Source organism: Martes martes, assembly GCF_963455335.1.
Source record: "Martes martes genome assembly, chromosome: 8".
NCBI classification, from domain to species: Eukaryota; Metazoa; Chordata; class Mammalia; order Carnivora; family Mustelidae; genus Martes; species Martes martes.
The window spans coordinates 104,530,142-104,548,896 of record NC_137895.1 but is presented as its reverse complement, the minus strand read 5'-3'; the positions used below and the strand labels follow the sequence as shown (position 1 = coordinate 104,548,896).

Sequence of the window (18,755 nt, the reverse complement as noted above, 5' to 3'; positions counted from 1 at the left end):
GTATGAAAATGGACTGGGGGCACCTAGGTAGCTCAGAGGGCTAAGCGTCGAACTCTTGATCTCAGCTCGGGTGTTGAGCTCAGGGTCGTGAGTTCAAGTCCCGCGTTGGGCTCCGTGTTAGGTATGGAGTCTACCTAGAATAAAAACAATACTAGAATAAACACAATAATAAAAATGGCCAGTAATTGCTAAAATAAGTAAGTAAATAAATGCATGTTTCGGGAACTATGCAGTACTTGTTTTAGTCAGTAGTATAGCTTGCATTTTTTCAGTCAAAAGACACCAAAAGTAGAAAGAAATTATGTAAGTGTCCTTAACACTTTTGGTATTACATTTTTTAAAATTCCAGTTTAGTTACTGTAGTAGTTTTATACTAGTTTCAAGTGTACAATGTAATGATTCCATAATTCTCTGCATCACTCAGTGTTCATTAAGTGCCCTCTTAATCCTCTCCACCTAGTTCACCCATCCCTCATCCACCTCCCCTCTGGTAAGCATCAGTTCGTTCTCTATAGTTAAGAGTCTTATTTTCTTCGTTTTGTTTTGTTTTGCCTTTCTCTGACTGACTTATCTTGCTTAGCATTACACTCTCTAGATCCATCCACGTTGTTGAAAATGGCAAGATTTTGTTTTTTAATGGCTGAGTAATATTCCATTGTATAAATACACCACATCTTTATCCATTCATCTATCAATGGACACTTGGGGTACTTCCATAATTTAGCTATTGAAAATAATGCTGTGAGGCACCTGGGTGGCTCAGTTGGTTGGGGTCTGCCTTCAGCTCAGGTTATGATCCCAGGGTCCTGAGATCGAGCCCCACATCAGGCTCCCTCTCCCTCTGCTACTCCCCCTGCTTGTGCTCTCCTACTCTCTGTCAAATAAATAAAATCTTTAAAATAAATTAAATAAATAAATTAAATAAATAAATAAAAATAAAAATAAAATCTTTAAAAAAAAGAAAAAGAAAATAATGCTGCAATAAATATAGGGGTGCATACAACTTTATGAATTAGTGTTTTACTATTCTTTGAGCAAAACCCAGCAGGGTTTGCTATTTCATTTTTGACACAATTCATAGCGGTAATGTTGTGATCCTTGGGTTAGGCAGCATATTCCCAAGGTTCATCATGTTGGTATGTTACATACTGTGTGTATGTCCACATGTACAAGCACACACATACTCATTCCAAATATATTTTTTTAATTTTTTATTTGTTTTTTAATCTCTTTTCAGTGTTTCAGAATTCATTGTTTATGCACCACACCCAGTGCTCCATGCAATGCGAGCCCTCCACAATACCTACCACCAGGATCACCCAGCCCCCCACCTCCCTCCCCCCCAAATACTTTTCAATGATTCAAATATATCTATTTTTTAAATGTTTAAGAGTATAGGCAGTCAAAGAACGTCAATACGGCAACTTTAAAAGACAGGAGGGTCTTCATGTCTGAAGGATGAGCCCAGCATTAGGGGGATGAAGTAGATGAGCTCAGGAAGGCTAATTTAGCAATAATAAAGCTTTTGACCACAGCATGAGTCATTTACAGAGTAAGGGGAGTGATTTAAAAAAAAAAAAAAAAAAGTATGTTCTCTTCTTGTAGCAGAAAGGAAAAAATTTGGAAGGATTTTGAATGAGTGGAAATTAATACCAGTGGAAATAACTACAGTGTTAAACATCTTTAATGGGAATACTAATTTAAATAGCTAGGAACGGGATCAGTCAAGGGAGGGAAAGAACAAAATATCTGTGAACTTTCTGCATTGAGTATGCATAAGTTTTACAATGAGAAAAATATAATGTGAAGAATGGGGGAGGGGAATCTAGAAACAAGGTTCTGGTCTGAGAATTCAAGAATCCAATGCCTACTGCCCCTTCCCCCTCCCTTCCACCTCCCAGCCCCTCCTGTATTCTTCCACTGAACCTGGTCAAAACTTTTTCACTGGAAACCTTTTCCTCCTGTCCTTCCTCCCACCTCTCACCCTATCCTTCCCCACTCTAATAGACTTCCGTGTCCCTGGCACTCTGCCCCCACCTCCACCACATTAGAATAAGGACCATCATTCAGTAACCACCAGCTTGAAGGAGAGTACTGTGCTAGATATCTGCCATCCGTTCCCTTTTTCCCCGCCATCACACCTCCTCTCATTGACAAATGTTACTACCTCCAGAACCTGCTCCAGATCAAAAGGTACCAGGGTGACCCAACTCGCAGTGGCACGTGCATCTTAAGCACTCGGTCCAAGCTAAGGGTCACTAAAAGATGGAGACTTACGCTATTTGCTTCCAATAAAGAAAAACACATAGAAAAGCAGTCCTCTCTAATGGTGAACTTTTCTTTTCCATCCCAACTCATTCCTCCAGATAATACCCAATGGCCCTAGCATCAAAAGAAACTAGCACACAGGCGCCTGGTGGCTCAGTCGGTTAAGGGTTTGACACTCGGGTTTCGGCTCACATCACGATTTCCTGGTCCTGGTTGAACCCAGGGATGGGCTCCATCCCACAGCCTGGAATCCTCTTGAGATTCTCCCCTCTAAAATAAATCAATATATAAAACCCAAGAAAGAAACAAACAAACCAGCACAGGCTGGGTTAGCCAAGTGCACAAAAATCGACAGCAAGGTAACTGCCAAACCCATTCAGCCTGCACTTTATCCACCACCTGTCTCCTGGAGTTTTGGAAAACCTCCACATTGTTACTTCTTACTCTACCAAGGGATGCATAGAAAAGAAATAGGTTTATCCCTCCATACCCTCTGGGGTATCCCCAGTCATCTAATGAGACATGTGTTAGTTACGATTAAAGTCATTTGCTGTAAATTGCTGGAGGAAACGGTTTTATTTCTTCCGCATCCCTTCCCATTAAGGCTCCATCAGAAAGGACTATAATGAATGATCCAATTACGTTAGGGTATTACAATTTCATTTATAATAGGGTAAATTATGTACCTAAACGGGACAGCTTGCGTGCAACAGCAGCACAGTGCCAGGCATGTAGCGAGGACTCAAAATAAAAAATTACCGGAATACAAATTTATGCAGCCAGTATTTGATACCACTCACCAGGCACTGTGTTAAACCGGGGTTAAGCGCTGAGCAAAATCAATTCTCTAGATGGTTCTTTTTTGTCAAAGGCTATTTGTTTAGGTAACCAGGTGCTGCAGAGCGGACTTGCTGCCCAGATCCCCTGCACGCCACAGGCAGTAGAGAAACACTTGAGAACCAAATACTCCTTCCCGTGGGTCTTTGGTAAAATGGAATGACTTTTCTCGTGACTTGAAACCATTTTACTCTTTAATATTAATCGAAACTGGTCGATTTATTACTGCCAGAGAAGGTCCCTTTAATACGCGCCCCATTTAAAGAGTCCTTAGCTCAGCGGGTCATTTCTTGCAAACCGGCTGCCTCTAGCATTTTAAAGAGCTAAAGGTGGCACGTGTTCCCGGCTCTGGGGAAATCAAGGTTGTTTTCCCCGATTCTGTGCATTGGGGTTACCGCTTTTCACTCATTTTCTCCCCAGCTGACTCCCCATCCCTTCTCTCTCCCCAATTCGTTAAGTAAATATACGCCACGTACAGACGGGGAGGCCATGCGGTCTGCGCTTACGACCGGCTTCTATAAAAATGCGCGTCCCGGGTGCGGGGAGACAGACGCCCGGCCACTCACATCCGGCTAAGCAAACCACTCTACAGCCTGCAATGTATAGGGCGGATCTGGGGCGGCTGGCCGGCTCGGTATTGGAGTGCTGTAGGGGGATGGAGAAGGATCTGGAAGAATCCGGTTAGACCGGGAAACGGGCGGGGGAGGGCCCGGGACGGGCCCCGGGGCGGAGGGGGGGGGCGGTGAGCGGAGGAAATCCCCCAGAGTCCGAGGGTCCCAGGAGTGGGGAGGAGGGAGGCCAGGCAGCTAGAAGGAGAAAGGAACCCCCAAAAAAACAAACCAAACCAACACATACACACGTTCACAGAAGCACCCTTAGCACTAAAGCCCGAACTGGCTTAGCGGCCGCCGTCTCTAGAAAGTTCTCCGCCCCCTCCCCCTCCGTCCCTCGCTCCCGCTCCAGCTCCTCCCAGCCCCTCCCTCCGCGGCGGGGTGGGACCAATCGCTCCCCGCGGCCGCTCATTACCCACCTCCTCCCGCTCCCGCGCCCCATCGGCCGCGGGCTGCGAGCGCGCTGGGCGCCAGAGGTGCTCGAGCCTTCGACCGGTTCACAGCTGGGCGGCCGCCCCAGTGCCCTCCCGCCCGCACACCCGTGCAGAGAGGCCCGGCCGAGAGGGCTTGGCTCGCGCCCAGTGCCTGGCTCCCGGAGTAAACGGCGCACCGAGCGGCGATGACCGCCGAGGAGATGAAGGCGACCGAGAGCGGGGCGCAGTCGGCGCCGCTGCCCCTCGAGGGGGTGGACATCAGCCCCAAGCAAGACGAAGGCGTGCTGAAGGTAAGGGGCGGCGGCGCAGGCGCCCCTCGCAGCCGACCTCCCGCCGAGCTGGGGAGCCCCGAGCGGCCTCTGCAGCGTCCGGGCAGGTCGTTGAGCCGGGCGTGCGGCCGGCGGCCGGTTGCATCGCCCTCCTGGACCCGGCTGCGTCGTTCGGGGGTGGAAGGGACGCCGCACTTTCGCAGGGGGCGGCCTGGGTGTGCGGGCCTCCCCGCGGGCATTCTCCGGTCCCCTGGGGCACCCGCGGTCCGGGTGAGGCCCCGGTCCCCCAGCCCCTGCGGCGCCCGGGCCCGGGACTGCGGCGCCAACTCCGGCGTGCGCGGTGCAGCGCGGAGGGAGGGGCGGGGCCGCGCCGCAGCACGCGAGCTGCAGCTAGGGGGCCTGGGCGGCGTGCACCCGGGCCGCAGCCCGCAGGGGCCCGCTCCCGCCCCGACGCCGCCCCTCCCTCACGTCACCTCTCCCCGACCCCGCGACCCCGGCCCGGCCGCCAGCGCCTTCCCCGCGGGCCGCAGCCGGGAAGTCCCTGGCGGCCCTCGCCGGCGGTGTGGCGAGCTCTCGGCTCCCCCGGGCGGTTAAACATTAGCTAGGACCTGAAGCGGGCCACCACAGTGATTTCCTGGCCCAGAGGCCTTTGTACGACTTGGCGCCCGGGGCCGGGCCGCGAGAGAGCTTCTGGCGCCCTCCGTCCCCTTGGTGACCCCCTTCCTAAAGGCCGGGTGGACCCAGCTAGGTCACCCGCTCAGCCATGCTGGCCCCCCTCCCCCTTCCCGGGAAAACCAGGGAGCGGTGCATGCCGGGACCTGTAGTTCCCCTCCCACCTCGCCCTCCCCCTCATGAGTTGGGGCAAAGGGGTGTGGGGCCGGGAGGAGGTGTTTTGTTGGGAGCCTCGGAGAAGTGAAGCGAAGGGGCAGGGCGTCTTGACCTGGGTCGGGACGACTGATGGTGCTTCCGAGCAGGTTCTGCAGAGTGCAGGATGGCGAAATCCTAGGCTGGATTTCATGCCTCTTCCTCATCCAGTGTTTCTTTTTACCCTGGCTTCCCACTCCGTTCCACACGTGGTGTGTGTGGGGGGGGGGGGGGGCCTGGACAGAGCTAGAGACCTCGGGGAGCCCATATCTGGTCCAGAAACGCTCCTGGTTTTGCCCCAGATCTTAGCGTCTTAAGCTGTTCTTCAGGGGGCATGTGGCTTCCCCTAATCTCTCCAGCAACCTGGTGATTTCTACAAGATTATTATCCCCAGAAGGGTCCTTTCTTCTTTTATTTTCCACTTCTCTTTTGCCTTTCTACTCCTCGAGTCCTTTGTCCATTCTGTCATGCAGGCTTTCCCTCAGAAGGTAACCACATACCTACCAGGTGACCCACAGAGTCTCCTTGTCACCTTTTATAAAGTTCAGAAGAGAAGCAGACCTTGTTGAAATTCCTGAGAAATGCTCCAGCCCCTCAAAAGACGTCAGTAGCCTACCAGTCAGAAATGTTCATGTCCCAAGCCAGTTTTAGGGCCTGAGTGAGCTCCCCTGTGCTCATCAGTGACCTGGTACTTTCTGAACCTCTTTTGTGCTGCTGCTATTCTGTTTTGTTACTCATATTCTTAATTCTTCTCTTATCCACAAACCAGATCCAGAGCTAATGACCACCAGCATTTAGGAAGAATGAGGAAACCAAACATAACTGCTTCCCCCTTTGCTGCTGATAATAATCATCTTCAACTTTCTGCCAACTTAATTCTCCAATCCTGATAGAGATTATTATTATTGGTTTACAACTAAGGTCTAGAGAGCTTGACTTGCACAAGAACATACAGTAAAAACTTGAACTAGGGTCTTTTGTCTCTAGCTTTCAAGCCAAGTCCTGTTGCACCTCAAGAAAGATGGAAGAGAGCAGTCAGTGGGGGTGTCTGTTGGCATCTAGCCAAACCTCACGTCGGAATCATTTGAGGCCTGGTCCCTTTGCTTCCAAGGAGGCAGAAGAGTCCCCCTGTTTCTATCAGAGGTGTGCAGACAGCTTTGGGGCCTCTTCTGCCCCCACACCTGGGTACAGTCATCTTCTCTGCCTTCCTCCCAGGTCATCAAGCGAGAGGGCACAGGCACGGAGATGCCCATGATTGGGGACCGTGTCTTTGTCCACTACACTGGCTGGCTGTTAGATGGCACCAAGTTTGACTCCAGTCTGGACCGCAAGGACAAATTCTCCTTTGACTTGGGCAAAGGTAGGTGCACGGTTAGTGGATTGGTAGCATCAGTCCTGAGGAGGGTGTAAGCTGTCACAAGCAGAAACCATACTCTCAGAAGTGTGAGGAGTGGTCTGTTAGAATCTGTGAATTACCCTTCCGTTAGCTCTCTTTTTTCTTCCCCTCTTTGGAACCGTAGTGATCTCTATCTTACCTTTCCCTATCACCTCTGAACACCTCAGTTCCTCTTCGGGGGTGGATTATCTTGTTCCTAGAACTCCTTTGTTCCAGGTTTGAGTCTTTTTTAAAGAGGTCTGAGACCTGACAGTGCTTACTGCAACCAGGTCCTCTGCCTCCCTGGTCTGGTTTCCAAAGAGTGTATGGCTTCCCCGTGGGCGTGGTCTGATGAAGGTCCCTGGAGCTGCTCTCTGAGCCCGGGGTCTAATCCCTGTCAAGCAGGACCGGTTTGCTTTCTGTACCTACAGGGGAGGTCATCAAGGCTTGGGATATTGCTGTAGCAACCATGAAGGTGGGAGAGGTGTGCCACATCACCTGCAAACCAGAGTATGCCTACGGTTCGGCAGGCAGCCCTCCAAAAATCCCCCCCAATGCCACGCTTGTGTTTGAGGTGAGTGTCCAGGCACAGAGAGCAAGGCAAAGAGCCAGGCTGATCTCAGCCCCTGGCCTGGCTGCTCTCCAGCACTTCCTGCCGCTTAGAGACAATGTAGCCAAGGCTAAGGGCCTGGCCTTAGGGGAGGAAGGGACCTGGAGAGGGCAGCTGGCTCTGCCGTGCACAGAGCCTGCTGCTGCCAGAAAGCGGCTGCTGGCGGAGATTTCAGGGGGGAAAGAGGTGGCCACAAACCCCTCTCCAGACTTGAAGCGGGGTAAGGGTTGTGGCCTGTTCTATTTCAAGAACTATGCCCGGAGATGGGTTATAATTTTGACTGAGAGGAGTCATAAGGTCAGAATCTGTATGGTTATAAATGACACTATAGAACATCAGAGCTTTGGAGATCGAAGGAGGGGGAAGATGCCCCCAATGGGTTGAGGGGGTGAGGAAAGCCTTCACTGAGAGGGGGAACTTGACACCATTTGGGGTCAGAGTGTCTGAGCCCTCCTTTAGTGGATGCTTGGAGAATATTGAAAGTTGTTGGGTCATTTCCACCACCTACCAGATTGGCCTTGTGAGCGGCTGGGTTAGGCCTGGCTGGAGCATGTCCTTCCTGGGGGGAGCAGGTAGTAAAAAGATTGATCTCCCAAGGTCAGCAGAATCTGTGACCTGCCCGATGCTACCAAAGTTGAGACTAGAGCTCCCAGAACTTACCAGAAGTGCCACTTTGTCCACTCTTGGTTTGGCTGCCCTTGTGTTCAGGCCTGGTCTGGCGGTGACCACGGACTCTTTAGCTGACGGGGTAATGCTGAAAGGCTTCGTGTCATCTTGCGTCTCGTCCCACAGGTAGAGTTGTTTGAGTTTAGAGGAGAGGACCTGACAGAAGAAGAAGATGGGGGGATCATCCGGAGAATACGGACTCGGGGCGAAGGCTATGCCAGGCCCAACGAGGGCGCCATCGTGGAGGGTGAGACAGCACAGTCTGTTCCGATTCCGATTCTGGTACTTAGTCCCTGGGTGGCTTTGGGCAGGTCACTTCCTTTTCTGATCTGAGTAGCTCATCTGAGAACTGAGGGATTGGACCATACCTTCCTAACATGCCTCTAGCTCTGGCAATACAACAAGGGCACCTCCGGGGCATGCAGTGATGAGGTCACGGAGGGAGGCTGCAGTGGCCTCCTTCCTCAGCCCCCTGCCTACTCACATCCCTGGCATACTGCCTCCTTCTCGTGCCAGTTGCACTGGAAGGGTACTACAAGGACCAGATGTTTGACCGGCGGGAGCTCCGCTTTGAAGTTGGCGAGGGGGAGAGCCTGGACCTGCCTTGTGGGCTGGAGAAAGCCATTCAGCGCATGGAAAAAGGAGAACATTCCGTTGTGTACCTCAAGCCCAGGTACGGAGTGGACACTTTGTAGAGTGGGTGGGTGACCCAGGGTCAGAGATCTACATGTCCACAGTGAGTTGTGTAACTAGCTACTTGACTCTTTTCCTCTGTGTGCGCTCACCCACCCCCACAGCCTCAGTGGCGGTCCCTGTGAGTCTGGTACGCACGTGATCTCTTTGTGTTTGGGACATGGTCACAACTGGCCACATCTGGAATCATAGCCTAATCTTTTCAGTCCTGGCCACTCCAGGTCTCCTCCTCTACCAGTGTCAAAATTGTTGTCTCCTACTAAACATACTCCGTCATTCATGACGTTGATTGAAACCCATCTGTTACGTGCCAGACATGGGGCTGGAAATTCCGAGGTATTCAAAAGACATCATTCCCACCTTCTAAGGACTCATTTGGTGAGATTTAGTAATTAGTAAATTAGTCATCATTCCAGTGTTAGTATGAGTTAGAAGGATATGGAAGATGCTAAGAGACCAACTAATTGTGTGAAGAGGTCAGGGAAGATTTTGCCAAACAGGAAACATTTGAACCAAGTCTCGGGGGATAGGGAGGTGCCTTGCAGGAAAAGGACAGGAAGCCTTTTCAGTGTGGAGCAGGTTAAACATGGCCACAGTGACCTAGTTTTGTGTTTTGTTTTGGTTTTTTTTTTGCCCCCACAGCTATGCTTTTGGCAACGTGGGGAAGGAAAAGTTCCAGATCCCGCCTAATGCCGAGCTAAAATACGAAGTACACCTCAAGAGTTTCGAGAAGGTGAGTTTGCTCAAGGTTCTCTCCGTCCTGAAGTCTGAAGTCAGGTCCCGGGACATGGCTCGGGGGTAGCTGATGACTTCATTTCTCCCTTGGGGTATGGCAGGCCAAGGAGTCTTGGGAGATGAACTCCGAGGAGAAGCTGGAGCAGAGCACTATAGTGAAAGAGCGGGGCACCGTTTACTTCAAGGTGAGCCGGCATCCGGGGTCCTGAGGACACTCCCCGGGACAGCACAGGGAGCACCTACAGTCTTCACCCAGCATATGGGAGCTGGCTGGTCCTGCCAGAGGTGGGGTGCGGGGGAGGCAGGCCTCCCTCACGCCCACGTGTCCCTGATAGCTACCGAGGATGACAGCCCAGTCCCTGAGCCTCCCTCCCTTTTAGGAAGGCAAGTACAAGCAAGCTTTACTGCAGTACAAGAAGATTGTCTCCTGGCTGGAATACGAGTCCAGTTTCTCTAACGAGGACGCCCAGAAGGCCCAGGCCCTTCGGCTGGCCTCCCACCTCAACCTGGCCATGTGTCACCTGAAACTACAGGCCTTCTCGGCGGCCATTGAGAGCTGTAACAAGGTGAGGCCCTTCCCAAGAGGGTTGGGGAGCAACATTCACAGGCTCAGCTGGATGAGCTGCTGGTGGGTCTGAAATGGCCTGGGTGATTCAGGTAGGGATAGGGTAGCAAGTGGGACCAGCGGGAGCCTGGAGGTGAAGGGCCCCAGAGGCAGGGGCTTTGAGAAGCGAGCACCTTGGCTGTAGTGGTAGGAGGCAGCTGACATGGAGGTCGAGGAGCCACGGGCGGGGAAGAATAGCTACAGCAATTCCTTTGGTTCCTAGCTTGGCCCTCCTGAGTACCTGCTTTATTCTGGAAAGAATGGAAATGTTGTATTGGGTCTTCTCTTTCATCGAAAGCCCAGGACGAACGGGTTATTTCCTAGGCCTTGGTCTTTTCCGTGTCATGTCCCAAGACCCCTTCCTGAGGTGGAGCCGGTGGTGTATGTTCTGCCTGATCCTCTGAGGACTGCCTCTGGAACCCTGTCTCAGCCAGAGAGGCCGCAGGGGCTCAGGTCTCCCTGTTGCTTCCTCTCTGTGTCCTTAGGCCCTGGAACTGGACAGCAACAACGAGAAGGGCCTTTTCCGCCGCGGAGAGGCCCACCTGGCGGTGAATGACTTTGACTTGGCACGGGCTGACTTCCAGAAGGTCCTGCAGCTCTACCCCAGCAACAAAGCCGCCAAGGCCCAGCTGGCCATCTGCCAGCAGCGGATCCGCAAGCAGCTCGCGCGGGAGAAGAAGCTCTACGCCAACATGTTTGAGAGGCTGGCCGAGGAGGAGAGCAAGGTAAGGCTCCAGAGGGGGACAGCAGGGACAGACCGGAGAAAAGGCGCTGCCTTGTCCCGGTGCCCAACCCAGCTGTTGTGGCTCCTTGCCTCCGGTTGTACATGCCACGCCTGGACACCTGGTGCTGCCCTTGTCCCTGGAGCAATGACATGTATGTCCTGTTGGCAGAAACTGCTATGGTGGCGGGGGGGCATGGTTCCCTTGATCACAGCTAAAAACCCCCCTCGAGAGCCCTACAGGCGAGGAGTTCGTTGTGCTGGGCGTGCCTCCCAAACTCTGTTCTGTGTGCCTGTTTAAAACCCAAGTCTTAAAGAAAAAAAAATGCAGGTTTTAAAAGCCTATGTTTAAATAGGTAATATAATTACATTGTTCTGTTGAAATCACACAAAAGGATATGTAATAAGAAGCCTCTCTCCCACCACCCAGAAGTGGTGGGCTATGGCCAGTGTTCAGATGATTCCAGTAAACGACACACATGCACAAGTAGACAGTCTTCTTCCTCTTCCCTAATAAAAGGCAACATGTCCTGCCAGTTTTGTACATTATACTTTCTTCATATCATTCCTGCAAGATTGTCTTACATCGACAGCTGTCACGTTCTTCACTGTGTTGCCGGGGTCCCATAGTAAAGCACGTGTCCTACCGTATCCCAGTCCCTGTTAGTCTCCAGCGTTCAAGACCAGCACTGTTGAATAGAAACAAGAACACAAACTGTACAGTGATTTTCAGTTTTCTAAGTAGCCGTGCTAAAAAAACCAAGTGAACAAGTGAGGTTAATTTTAATACTTAGTTTAATACTTAGTTGGCCCAATACTGCAACGTGTAACGCTTTCAGATCCTTCCTCATCTTTCCTCATCTTTCAGACCTAAGTCGGTCTCCAGAAATCCACCGTTATGACTTTGTACTTAAAAAACATCCGTTTGGCCTAATTGTTAAGTGCTCAGGAGCCACACGTGGTCCTCGCTACCATGTTGGACGAGTGCAGTTCTAAGTAGAATCGCACTAAGGGATCGTGTAAGTGTCTACTTGTGTGTGTGTGTGTGTGTGTGTGTGTCTTTAGGACACACCTGGAGAGGGAGTTGGCTGTGTCGGCGTTCCAGTGCGTATCTTTTCTTCGGGGGATGAGTGTGTGTGGTACAGAGTTGACGTGGTGTCCGCGTGGTATGTGAACACGGCTCGTCACCACCTTGGCTCAGTGCCGGCAAGCAGGAGTGGGGACATGGAGCGAAAGTCCCCTTTCTCCTCAGAGGCCTGGGCCAGATGAGAACTGGAACTGAGCCCCTTCCTCTCCCTTCTCCCAGGCCAAGGCAGCAGAAGCCGCAGGAGACCATCCTGCTGACGCAGAGATGAAGGAGGAGCAGAAGAACGAAGTGGCGGGGAGCCAGCCTCAGGTGGAGACGGAAGCATAGCCTCTGCCCAGCCCTCCTCCCGCGGCTGCCTGCCTCCCCTGCTCCCTCCCCTCCTCCACCCTGTTAGTTTTGTAAAAACTGAAGAATTTTGAGTGAATTAGACCTTTATTTTTCTACCTGGTTAGATGGTGGCTTTGGGGGAAGGGGGAAAGGAGTAGGCTGGGGGATCGTTTTAGGTGGTGTCACCCCCTCATCCCTTCCCCCATCCTCCATTACATGTGAACGAATGTCCATCCACATGCATACTCATCAGAACGTTAATTTATTTTGCTGCTTCTGTTCGCTGTGTCCATTTTTCAAATGGTAGAAGGGAGTGAGTGGTAGGGATGCTACGTGGGCTCTGATGTGAAACCAGGGTGGAGAGGGAGACTCCTGGGCAGCCATTTCCTCGTCCTTCCCTCCTGCCGGTCCATTCCCAAACACGAGGCCTCCATGTGGGTGCTAGGGGCATGGGAAAAACCACTGCTGTGCCCGTTACTGCTCTCTGTTCCCATCCTTACCCTTGATGGTATAGCTGAGCTGTCTTCTGGTGTCCTGATGACCACCTCCTGTCCCCCCCACCAGTATTTCCCTTTGGATCAGTTTCCCTTCTCAGCCAGGTCGTGTCCCCAAACCCCTCAGCCTCTTCTCTGCACGTTGCTGAAGGTCCAGGCTTACCTCAAGTTCTGTGCTTGAGCAATAAAGTGGAACTCAAACCTGGGTATCGGGCAGCCCTTTCTGTTGGCCTCGAGGGTGGGCATGGTGGCTTACACTCGGGGAACAAAACTGAGGGAGTGGCCCCCCCGTCCTTCCCAGCCCTGGCTGGAGTGTGGCGGCTGATGAAGCCTTCTGTGAGCGTGGCCAACACGCAGGGCCTCCCCCTGTGCCACATGGGCCTCAGCAGGGCGATGCCTTCAGCCTCCCACAGGTTCCCAGTGCCCCTCCACAGCTGGGCGGCTTTTCATAGCTTTCTTAATACTGAGGAGGCGGCACACACAAACATGTAAAATACTGGGACCTCTTGTGTGTTTTGGGGATAGATTGGTCAACCACCTAACTGATAGAGTAGAGGCATGTAATCTAGCCAAAAGCACGAGCTTTCTTGGTTTCTTAAGGTAAAAATCCCCATTAGCAATCCTCCAATTAGACACCTCTCACACAGTTACAGAAGAACCACTTCCAGGCCAGGGAACTCTGGCACTCACTCAGGCCTGCTTTCCAGCTTGCCTCTAGGCCTTCATAGGGAAGAGCTTGTACTTCTGTGTGTTGACCTTTGGCTCCTATAGCATTTCAGGGCCCTGGGAGAAGCCAATGGGGCACAAGTCTAGTGTTTTCTCTGGATGGTCATAGCCATAGGCTAGAGGCTCATTCTGGGGCCTCAGCCCTCTTTCCTCCTGTGTGAGCTGTCCTTTCTGCCTGGTGGAAGAGGTAGTCTGCCAACCCACATCTCTATACAGTTCTAGAAGACGTTTCTCCATGCTTTTGCTGAGGAAGATGAATTTGTGTCAAAGTTTCACCAAGTCCTACGGCATGGCTGGTGCGTGAACCAGAACTAAGATGTAGTTCAGTCTTCCACTGCCCACTCAGGCTCTTGAGCTCACACAGTCCTGCACAGCTGGGTTTTGCTTGTACTTCAAAGATGCGCCTTGCCCCTGCAGCCAATGACAGCCGCTAACCTAGGACATGAGCCTGGGATTCAACCAAGAGCCTTGTGTGAATTAACCTTAATACTTGCAACCGTCCTATGAAGGAGTTAACACCCCCACTTTGCAGATGAGGAGAACAAGCTCAAGTTAAAGAGGGGTCTGCCTGGAATATGAGCAAGCTGGAACAAATCTAAACTTGCTGGGAGGCTCATGTGACCTTGGACAAGCTGAGCCTATTTCCTTAGCTGCAAGAACAGGGGAATGGACAAAACACACTTCTAAGGTTCCTTACAGCTTCTGTGGGATTCCAGGAATTTAAAACACACACTTCCATAGAATCCAGGAGCTGGATAAGCCTTGGTTGGTGTAACATTAAAGCTGTACTGTCAAGATGTTTTATTTAAGGGGCCAGAAGTCTTCAGGATTAAAAACAGACGTGTCACGTACTTCTACTCTGCTCTGGACCATGCTCAAGTTCATAGCCTCGTCAGTTGAACATTTCCTCACCAACACTCAAAATCCTCCCGGATGGAGAGAATGTGCTTGGATAAGGGAAACGGGTAGCAACCAATATACTGCTAGCTGTTACTGCAGATTTGGACATTTTAAGATTGGGTTCATCTTGTCCTAGTGCTGATCCTCATGACAAGTTCTATAAATTCAATCTCCCAAGTCTTTCCCATCTCCGTTCTAGCGGCCCCTCCCCAACCTCACCAGGCGCCTCCAGCCAGGTCTGTCCAACGGCTTAAAACCCATCCATGACTTCCCATCCCAGAACCCATACTGAGGTCCACAAGACCCTGCGGGGCCCAGCCCTGCCTGCCTTCCACCAGCAGCGAAGCACTTGACCCCTCTCTATGCCAGCCACAGTACCATCAAAGGGGGCGGGGGGTGGGGGAGTGTGCATCTCCCTTCGTTTAAGAGAGTGGAATCTCTCTTCTGTCTGCTGTGTTTCTTCCCTTTCCAAATGTAGGGCATCTCAGAGCCTTATGACATACTGAAGTTGAAATGAAAAGGGGTTAAGGGCAGTGCTGAATAAAGCCAAAGTCAAGAGATCCTACGTAAGAGAACTTGTCCTCTTTCTGGAAATCATTATTGTTATTTTCTGGCTGTAGTTCCCCAGCTGCTTGCCAACCTCAGATAATTTGAACGCACTACCACTGTCCTCAATCATAAAATCTCAGAATCATAATAAACCGTCGTTTCACATGTAATGAACAGCACTAAGGATCCCAATTTGGGAAGCAAAGTAAGAATGAGAGTCACAAAGTTCTGAGGAGGGACAATTAAGGAAAAAAACTTCTTAATGAACTTGCAGACTTCTCTGGCTAGATGAGGGCGCTGGTCCTATCCTGTGCCCCGCCCCCCAAGGCTGTAGGTTCCAACTGTCATTAGTGCTTCACACATAAAATTATTTGTATTTTTTTTATTGAGGTGGAATTCACATAAAATTAACCATTTTAATATGGACAATGCAGCGGGATTTAGTCCCATTACGTCATCGTACGACCACCACCTCTATCTAGTTCTGAACCATTTTCATCATCCTTTGTTTCCTCATGTTTAGACGCCAGAGACAGTGAAGGACTAGTCTTCCCCTTCAGTTACGAGCCAGTAAACAGACAGCCATCCCGGGGCGCCTGGCTGCCTCAGTCAGTAGAGCATGTGACTCTTGATCTCTGGGTTGTGAGTTCAGCCCCAAGTTGGGTGTAGAGATTACTTAAAATCTTTTAAAACCAAAGAAAGCCAGATTAACAACCCGGACAGGCTCTAGGATCAAAGCTTCCCAGAGTGGGTGATGCTTTGTGACAGCCAGAAGTGTGAGGAAGCCAGTCGGCCTCAAAAGGAGCGCTCTGAATAACAGCATTTCACTCAGAGCAGGGCTGCCCACAGTGTCATTCTGCCCAATTTCTGGGTCAAGGAAGTCTGAGAAACAGGTTTCCGTACTTGGGGACTTCGTGGGACCTTTAGTATGCTAAGGTACACTGTAGCTTAGAGAGGGAAGGGGAATGAGGAAGTCTCAAACAACCCATTAGGAAGCTAGGCCCTGCCCCAAAGATGGTGAGTGGCTCTGGGCCCCAGGTGTAGAAAGTCTTAAAGCTCTTGTTTCTTGCCTAGCCATCCTAGGCAGACAGAACTTGGACCCCTCTGTCTACTTTTGGAGTTAGAAATGGACAAAGAATCTCTCTGGAAATGCTTCCCACTTAACGCCTCCCTCCCTTCCCATAGCAGGTTTCAAATGAACCTGTCATTTGGCTGGTCCGTAAAGTATATGCCACCCAGGGGCGCCTGGGTGGCTCAGTAGGTTGAGCCTCTGCCTTTGGCTCAGGTCATGATCTCAAGGTCCTGGGATAGAGCCCCCCGTGGGGCTCTCTGCTCGGCGGGGAGCCTGCTTCCCCATCTCTCTGCCGCCTACTTGTGATCTCTCTCTCTCTGTGAAATAAATAAAATCTTTAAAAAAAAAAAAAAAGAATATGCCACCCACACAACTTTACCCATGTCATCTAACCAGGAAGATGGCCTGATGAGGCTGTTTTGGAGAGTAAGCCAACACCCATGTTCAAAGAGTGCTTGGCTTAAAAAAGACAAGCTCTAGAGATGGTGTCAGTGGAGACCCACCAACCATTCCATTAGGAAGGGCCAAGAACAAGAGTGTTCCTTGTGGAGCCTGGGATCTGTCCACACGGCTCTGGCATGCCTAGTGTGTTCCACTTACTAAGACTGTAACATAACACATAACACAGTTAAAGTTAATTGATGCAAGGTGGGCAGAATAGAAAGATTGGATTCCTGTCGTATTTTTTGGAGCTCCCTTTCTAAATTTATTGGGTTCTCTTGACAAAACCCAAAAGGCATGGTATCCAAATTGTCATATGTCATAATGTCATCATGACAGGACCTACAGTACAAACATTAACAGGCAACCCCTGGCACAGAAGGGTCAAGTACAAGAAACGCAACCACTGAAGAAGATAAAACTAGGGCATTGAAATTCTGGGCCAGGGTATGAGTTCAGAGAACTGGGTCAGGTCAGGACACTTGGTGACAGAAGCCAGGTGGTCCTCATCTATTTTGTCCTGGGTTATTTATGAATTCACTTATTTATTTATTTTATAATTTCATTCAAAATGCTGGAAAAAGAGAAAACAATAGAGAAATAACATTGAAAAGAAACAGAATTCAGTAACAATTTGACTTTACATTTAGAGGTAAACGTTTTTTAAAAAAATATTTTATTTATTTTTTTGACAGAGAGAGACATAGCGAGAGAGGGAACACAAGCAGGGGGAGTGGGAAAGGGAGATGCAGGTTTCCTTGCTGAGCAGGGAGCCTGATGCAGGGGCTCGATCCCAGGACCCTGCGACCATGACCTGAGCCAAGGCAGATGCCTAATGACTAAGCCACACAGGTGTCTCTAGAGGTAAACATTTTTAAGTTGGCTTTTGTGTCTCCATCCCTTATTTGTGTCTCCATCCCTTAAAACCTATGCTGAAGCTCAAAGTGTGAGCTAGAATAGAGGACAAAGATGTGGTAGAGCAGGATAAGGCTGCATGCAATCCCTCCATGAGATCAGAGATAGAAAGCACCAGTATACCTGTAGGACACAGAGCCTTTGAAAGGGCCTGGCCAGGCCCACAGTATGCCACCAAAACCAGAAACTTGAGCGTATGTGCAGTCCCCAGTATTTGTCTGGACAGCTTCCTGTTCTGTTTGCTGTTCCTTGTTCTCATCTTACCTGGCTGTCAGATTCATTGGGACCTCTGGGACAAAATGTGCCACCCCCACCCCACCCCCAAGCAAAAAGGTCCTGGCCTCCAGTGCCTTCTCCCACTACGTTCAGACAGAGAAAGCAGGACCATCCCCTAGTCCAGCCTCCCCCCCGGGGGGAGAGGTGGATATCCTTATTTTCACAACATGGACTCCTGAAAAACCGTGCATAAACTGGCCTCGACCTGCAGACCTAAACTTTAAAATGTATTGAACACCTACAAAATTTTACAACTCTTAGACTTCTGATGCCCTGATTGATGAGGCACCCCAAAGAAAGACTCAACTTGATTCAGCACGAAAAGTTTTCCTAAGAAGCCAACCATGAATGATGGTGACGTCCCATTTATACTACAGAATAAGGCCACTGAGGCAAGGAGGCAACGGCTTTGTCTGGAGGGGGAGGGCACAGGGCAGAGCAGATCCAAAATTTCAGCAACCCTGGCCTCCAGCCTGAGGACTTTCCTAGGAACTGTGGCATAAATGGTAGAAAGGAGCTGGGGTTTTGGATTAAACGATCTTGGTTTGTGCCCCAGCTCTACAACTTTCTGTTTTGTTACTTAATCTTGCTGAACCTGTTTTTCTCATCCAAAAACCGTAATAATAATACAAGCACCCAGGGTTGTGCTGATTACATGAAACAATATACACGAAACGTGCTTCACTGCCAGTGGTTTTCAAACTACTGACCACAAAAGCCTACACACACCGTTTAAAAATCCTTTTCACATAAGTTAGTATATAAAATATACATATATATACACAATTGAAACAAAGATTTCACAGAAAGAATATTTACTACTCGAGAGTCACTTGGTATTTTCTATTCATTCTAATTTGTTCTTCTAAATACCGGTTCAATTCACTATATTGTTTCCAGGTTTCCTAAACGGTAACTATATCATTTAAAAATAACAAAACCAAAACAAACAAAACCAAAAAAACTGTTGGAAAGCATACAGTTGTCCGTAATTACGATTACTATGATTCTCTGGTTTAGTCTGATGGCTGGGATTCTTCATCGCTAGGGCAATAAAAGAAGAGGTCAAGGTTATCGGGTCAAGCCCCGGAGAGCCCGTTGCCTGGGGAACAGATCGGCCCCCGTCAGGGTAGGTCTATCCCGGCCCTGCGGAGTTCTGGAGGACAGGAGTGGCCCAGGCCCCTGTCACTCACGTCCGTAGCTGGGTAAGCCCGCCCCCACGCCCAGAGGGCTCAGAAGACCCACCTCCTCTTTAAGATTAAGCGACGAAGACCGCGATTG

General features: G+C 50.3%; 1 protein-coding gene across 1 annotated transcript; it reads left to right on the top strand.

Moving 5' to 3' along the window:
- The first annotated feature begins 4,153 nt into the window (after positions 1 to 4,153).
- On the top strand, positions 4,154 to 12,804 carry FKBP4 (FKBP prolyl isomerase 4). The gene is made up of 10 exons (XM_080810897.1): positions 4,154 to 4,440; positions 6,499 to 6,643; positions 7,090 to 7,232; positions 8,061 to 8,181; positions 8,451 to 8,607; positions 9,270 to 9,360; positions 9,464 to 9,547; positions 9,743 to 9,928; positions 10,452 to 10,691; positions 11,994 to 12,804. Exons 1-10 carry the CDS (start codon positions 4,336 to 4,338, stop codon positions 12,099 to 12,101), a joined length of 1,380 nt encoding a protein of 459 aa, XP_080667023.1. The 5' UTR covers positions 4,154 to 4,335; the 3' UTR covers positions 12,102 to 12,804.
- Positions 12,805 to 18,755: the final 5,951 nt, after the last annotated feature.

Bases quoted from the DNA above. Each gene is read 5' to 3' on its own strand.
- FKBP4 (XM_080810897.1), top strand. From the start codon at position 4,336: ATGACCGCCGAGGAGATGAAGGCGACCGAGAGCGGGGCGCAGTCGGCG. The intron at 6,644-7,089 runs GTAGGTGCACGG...CTGTACCTACAG, and splicing joins CTCCTTTGACTTGGGCAAAG to GGGAGGTCATCAAGGCTTGG. The intron at 9,361-9,463 runs GTGAGTTTGCTC...GGGGTATGGCAG, and splicing joins ACCTCAAGAGTTTCGAGAAG to GCCAAGGAGTCTTGGGAGAT.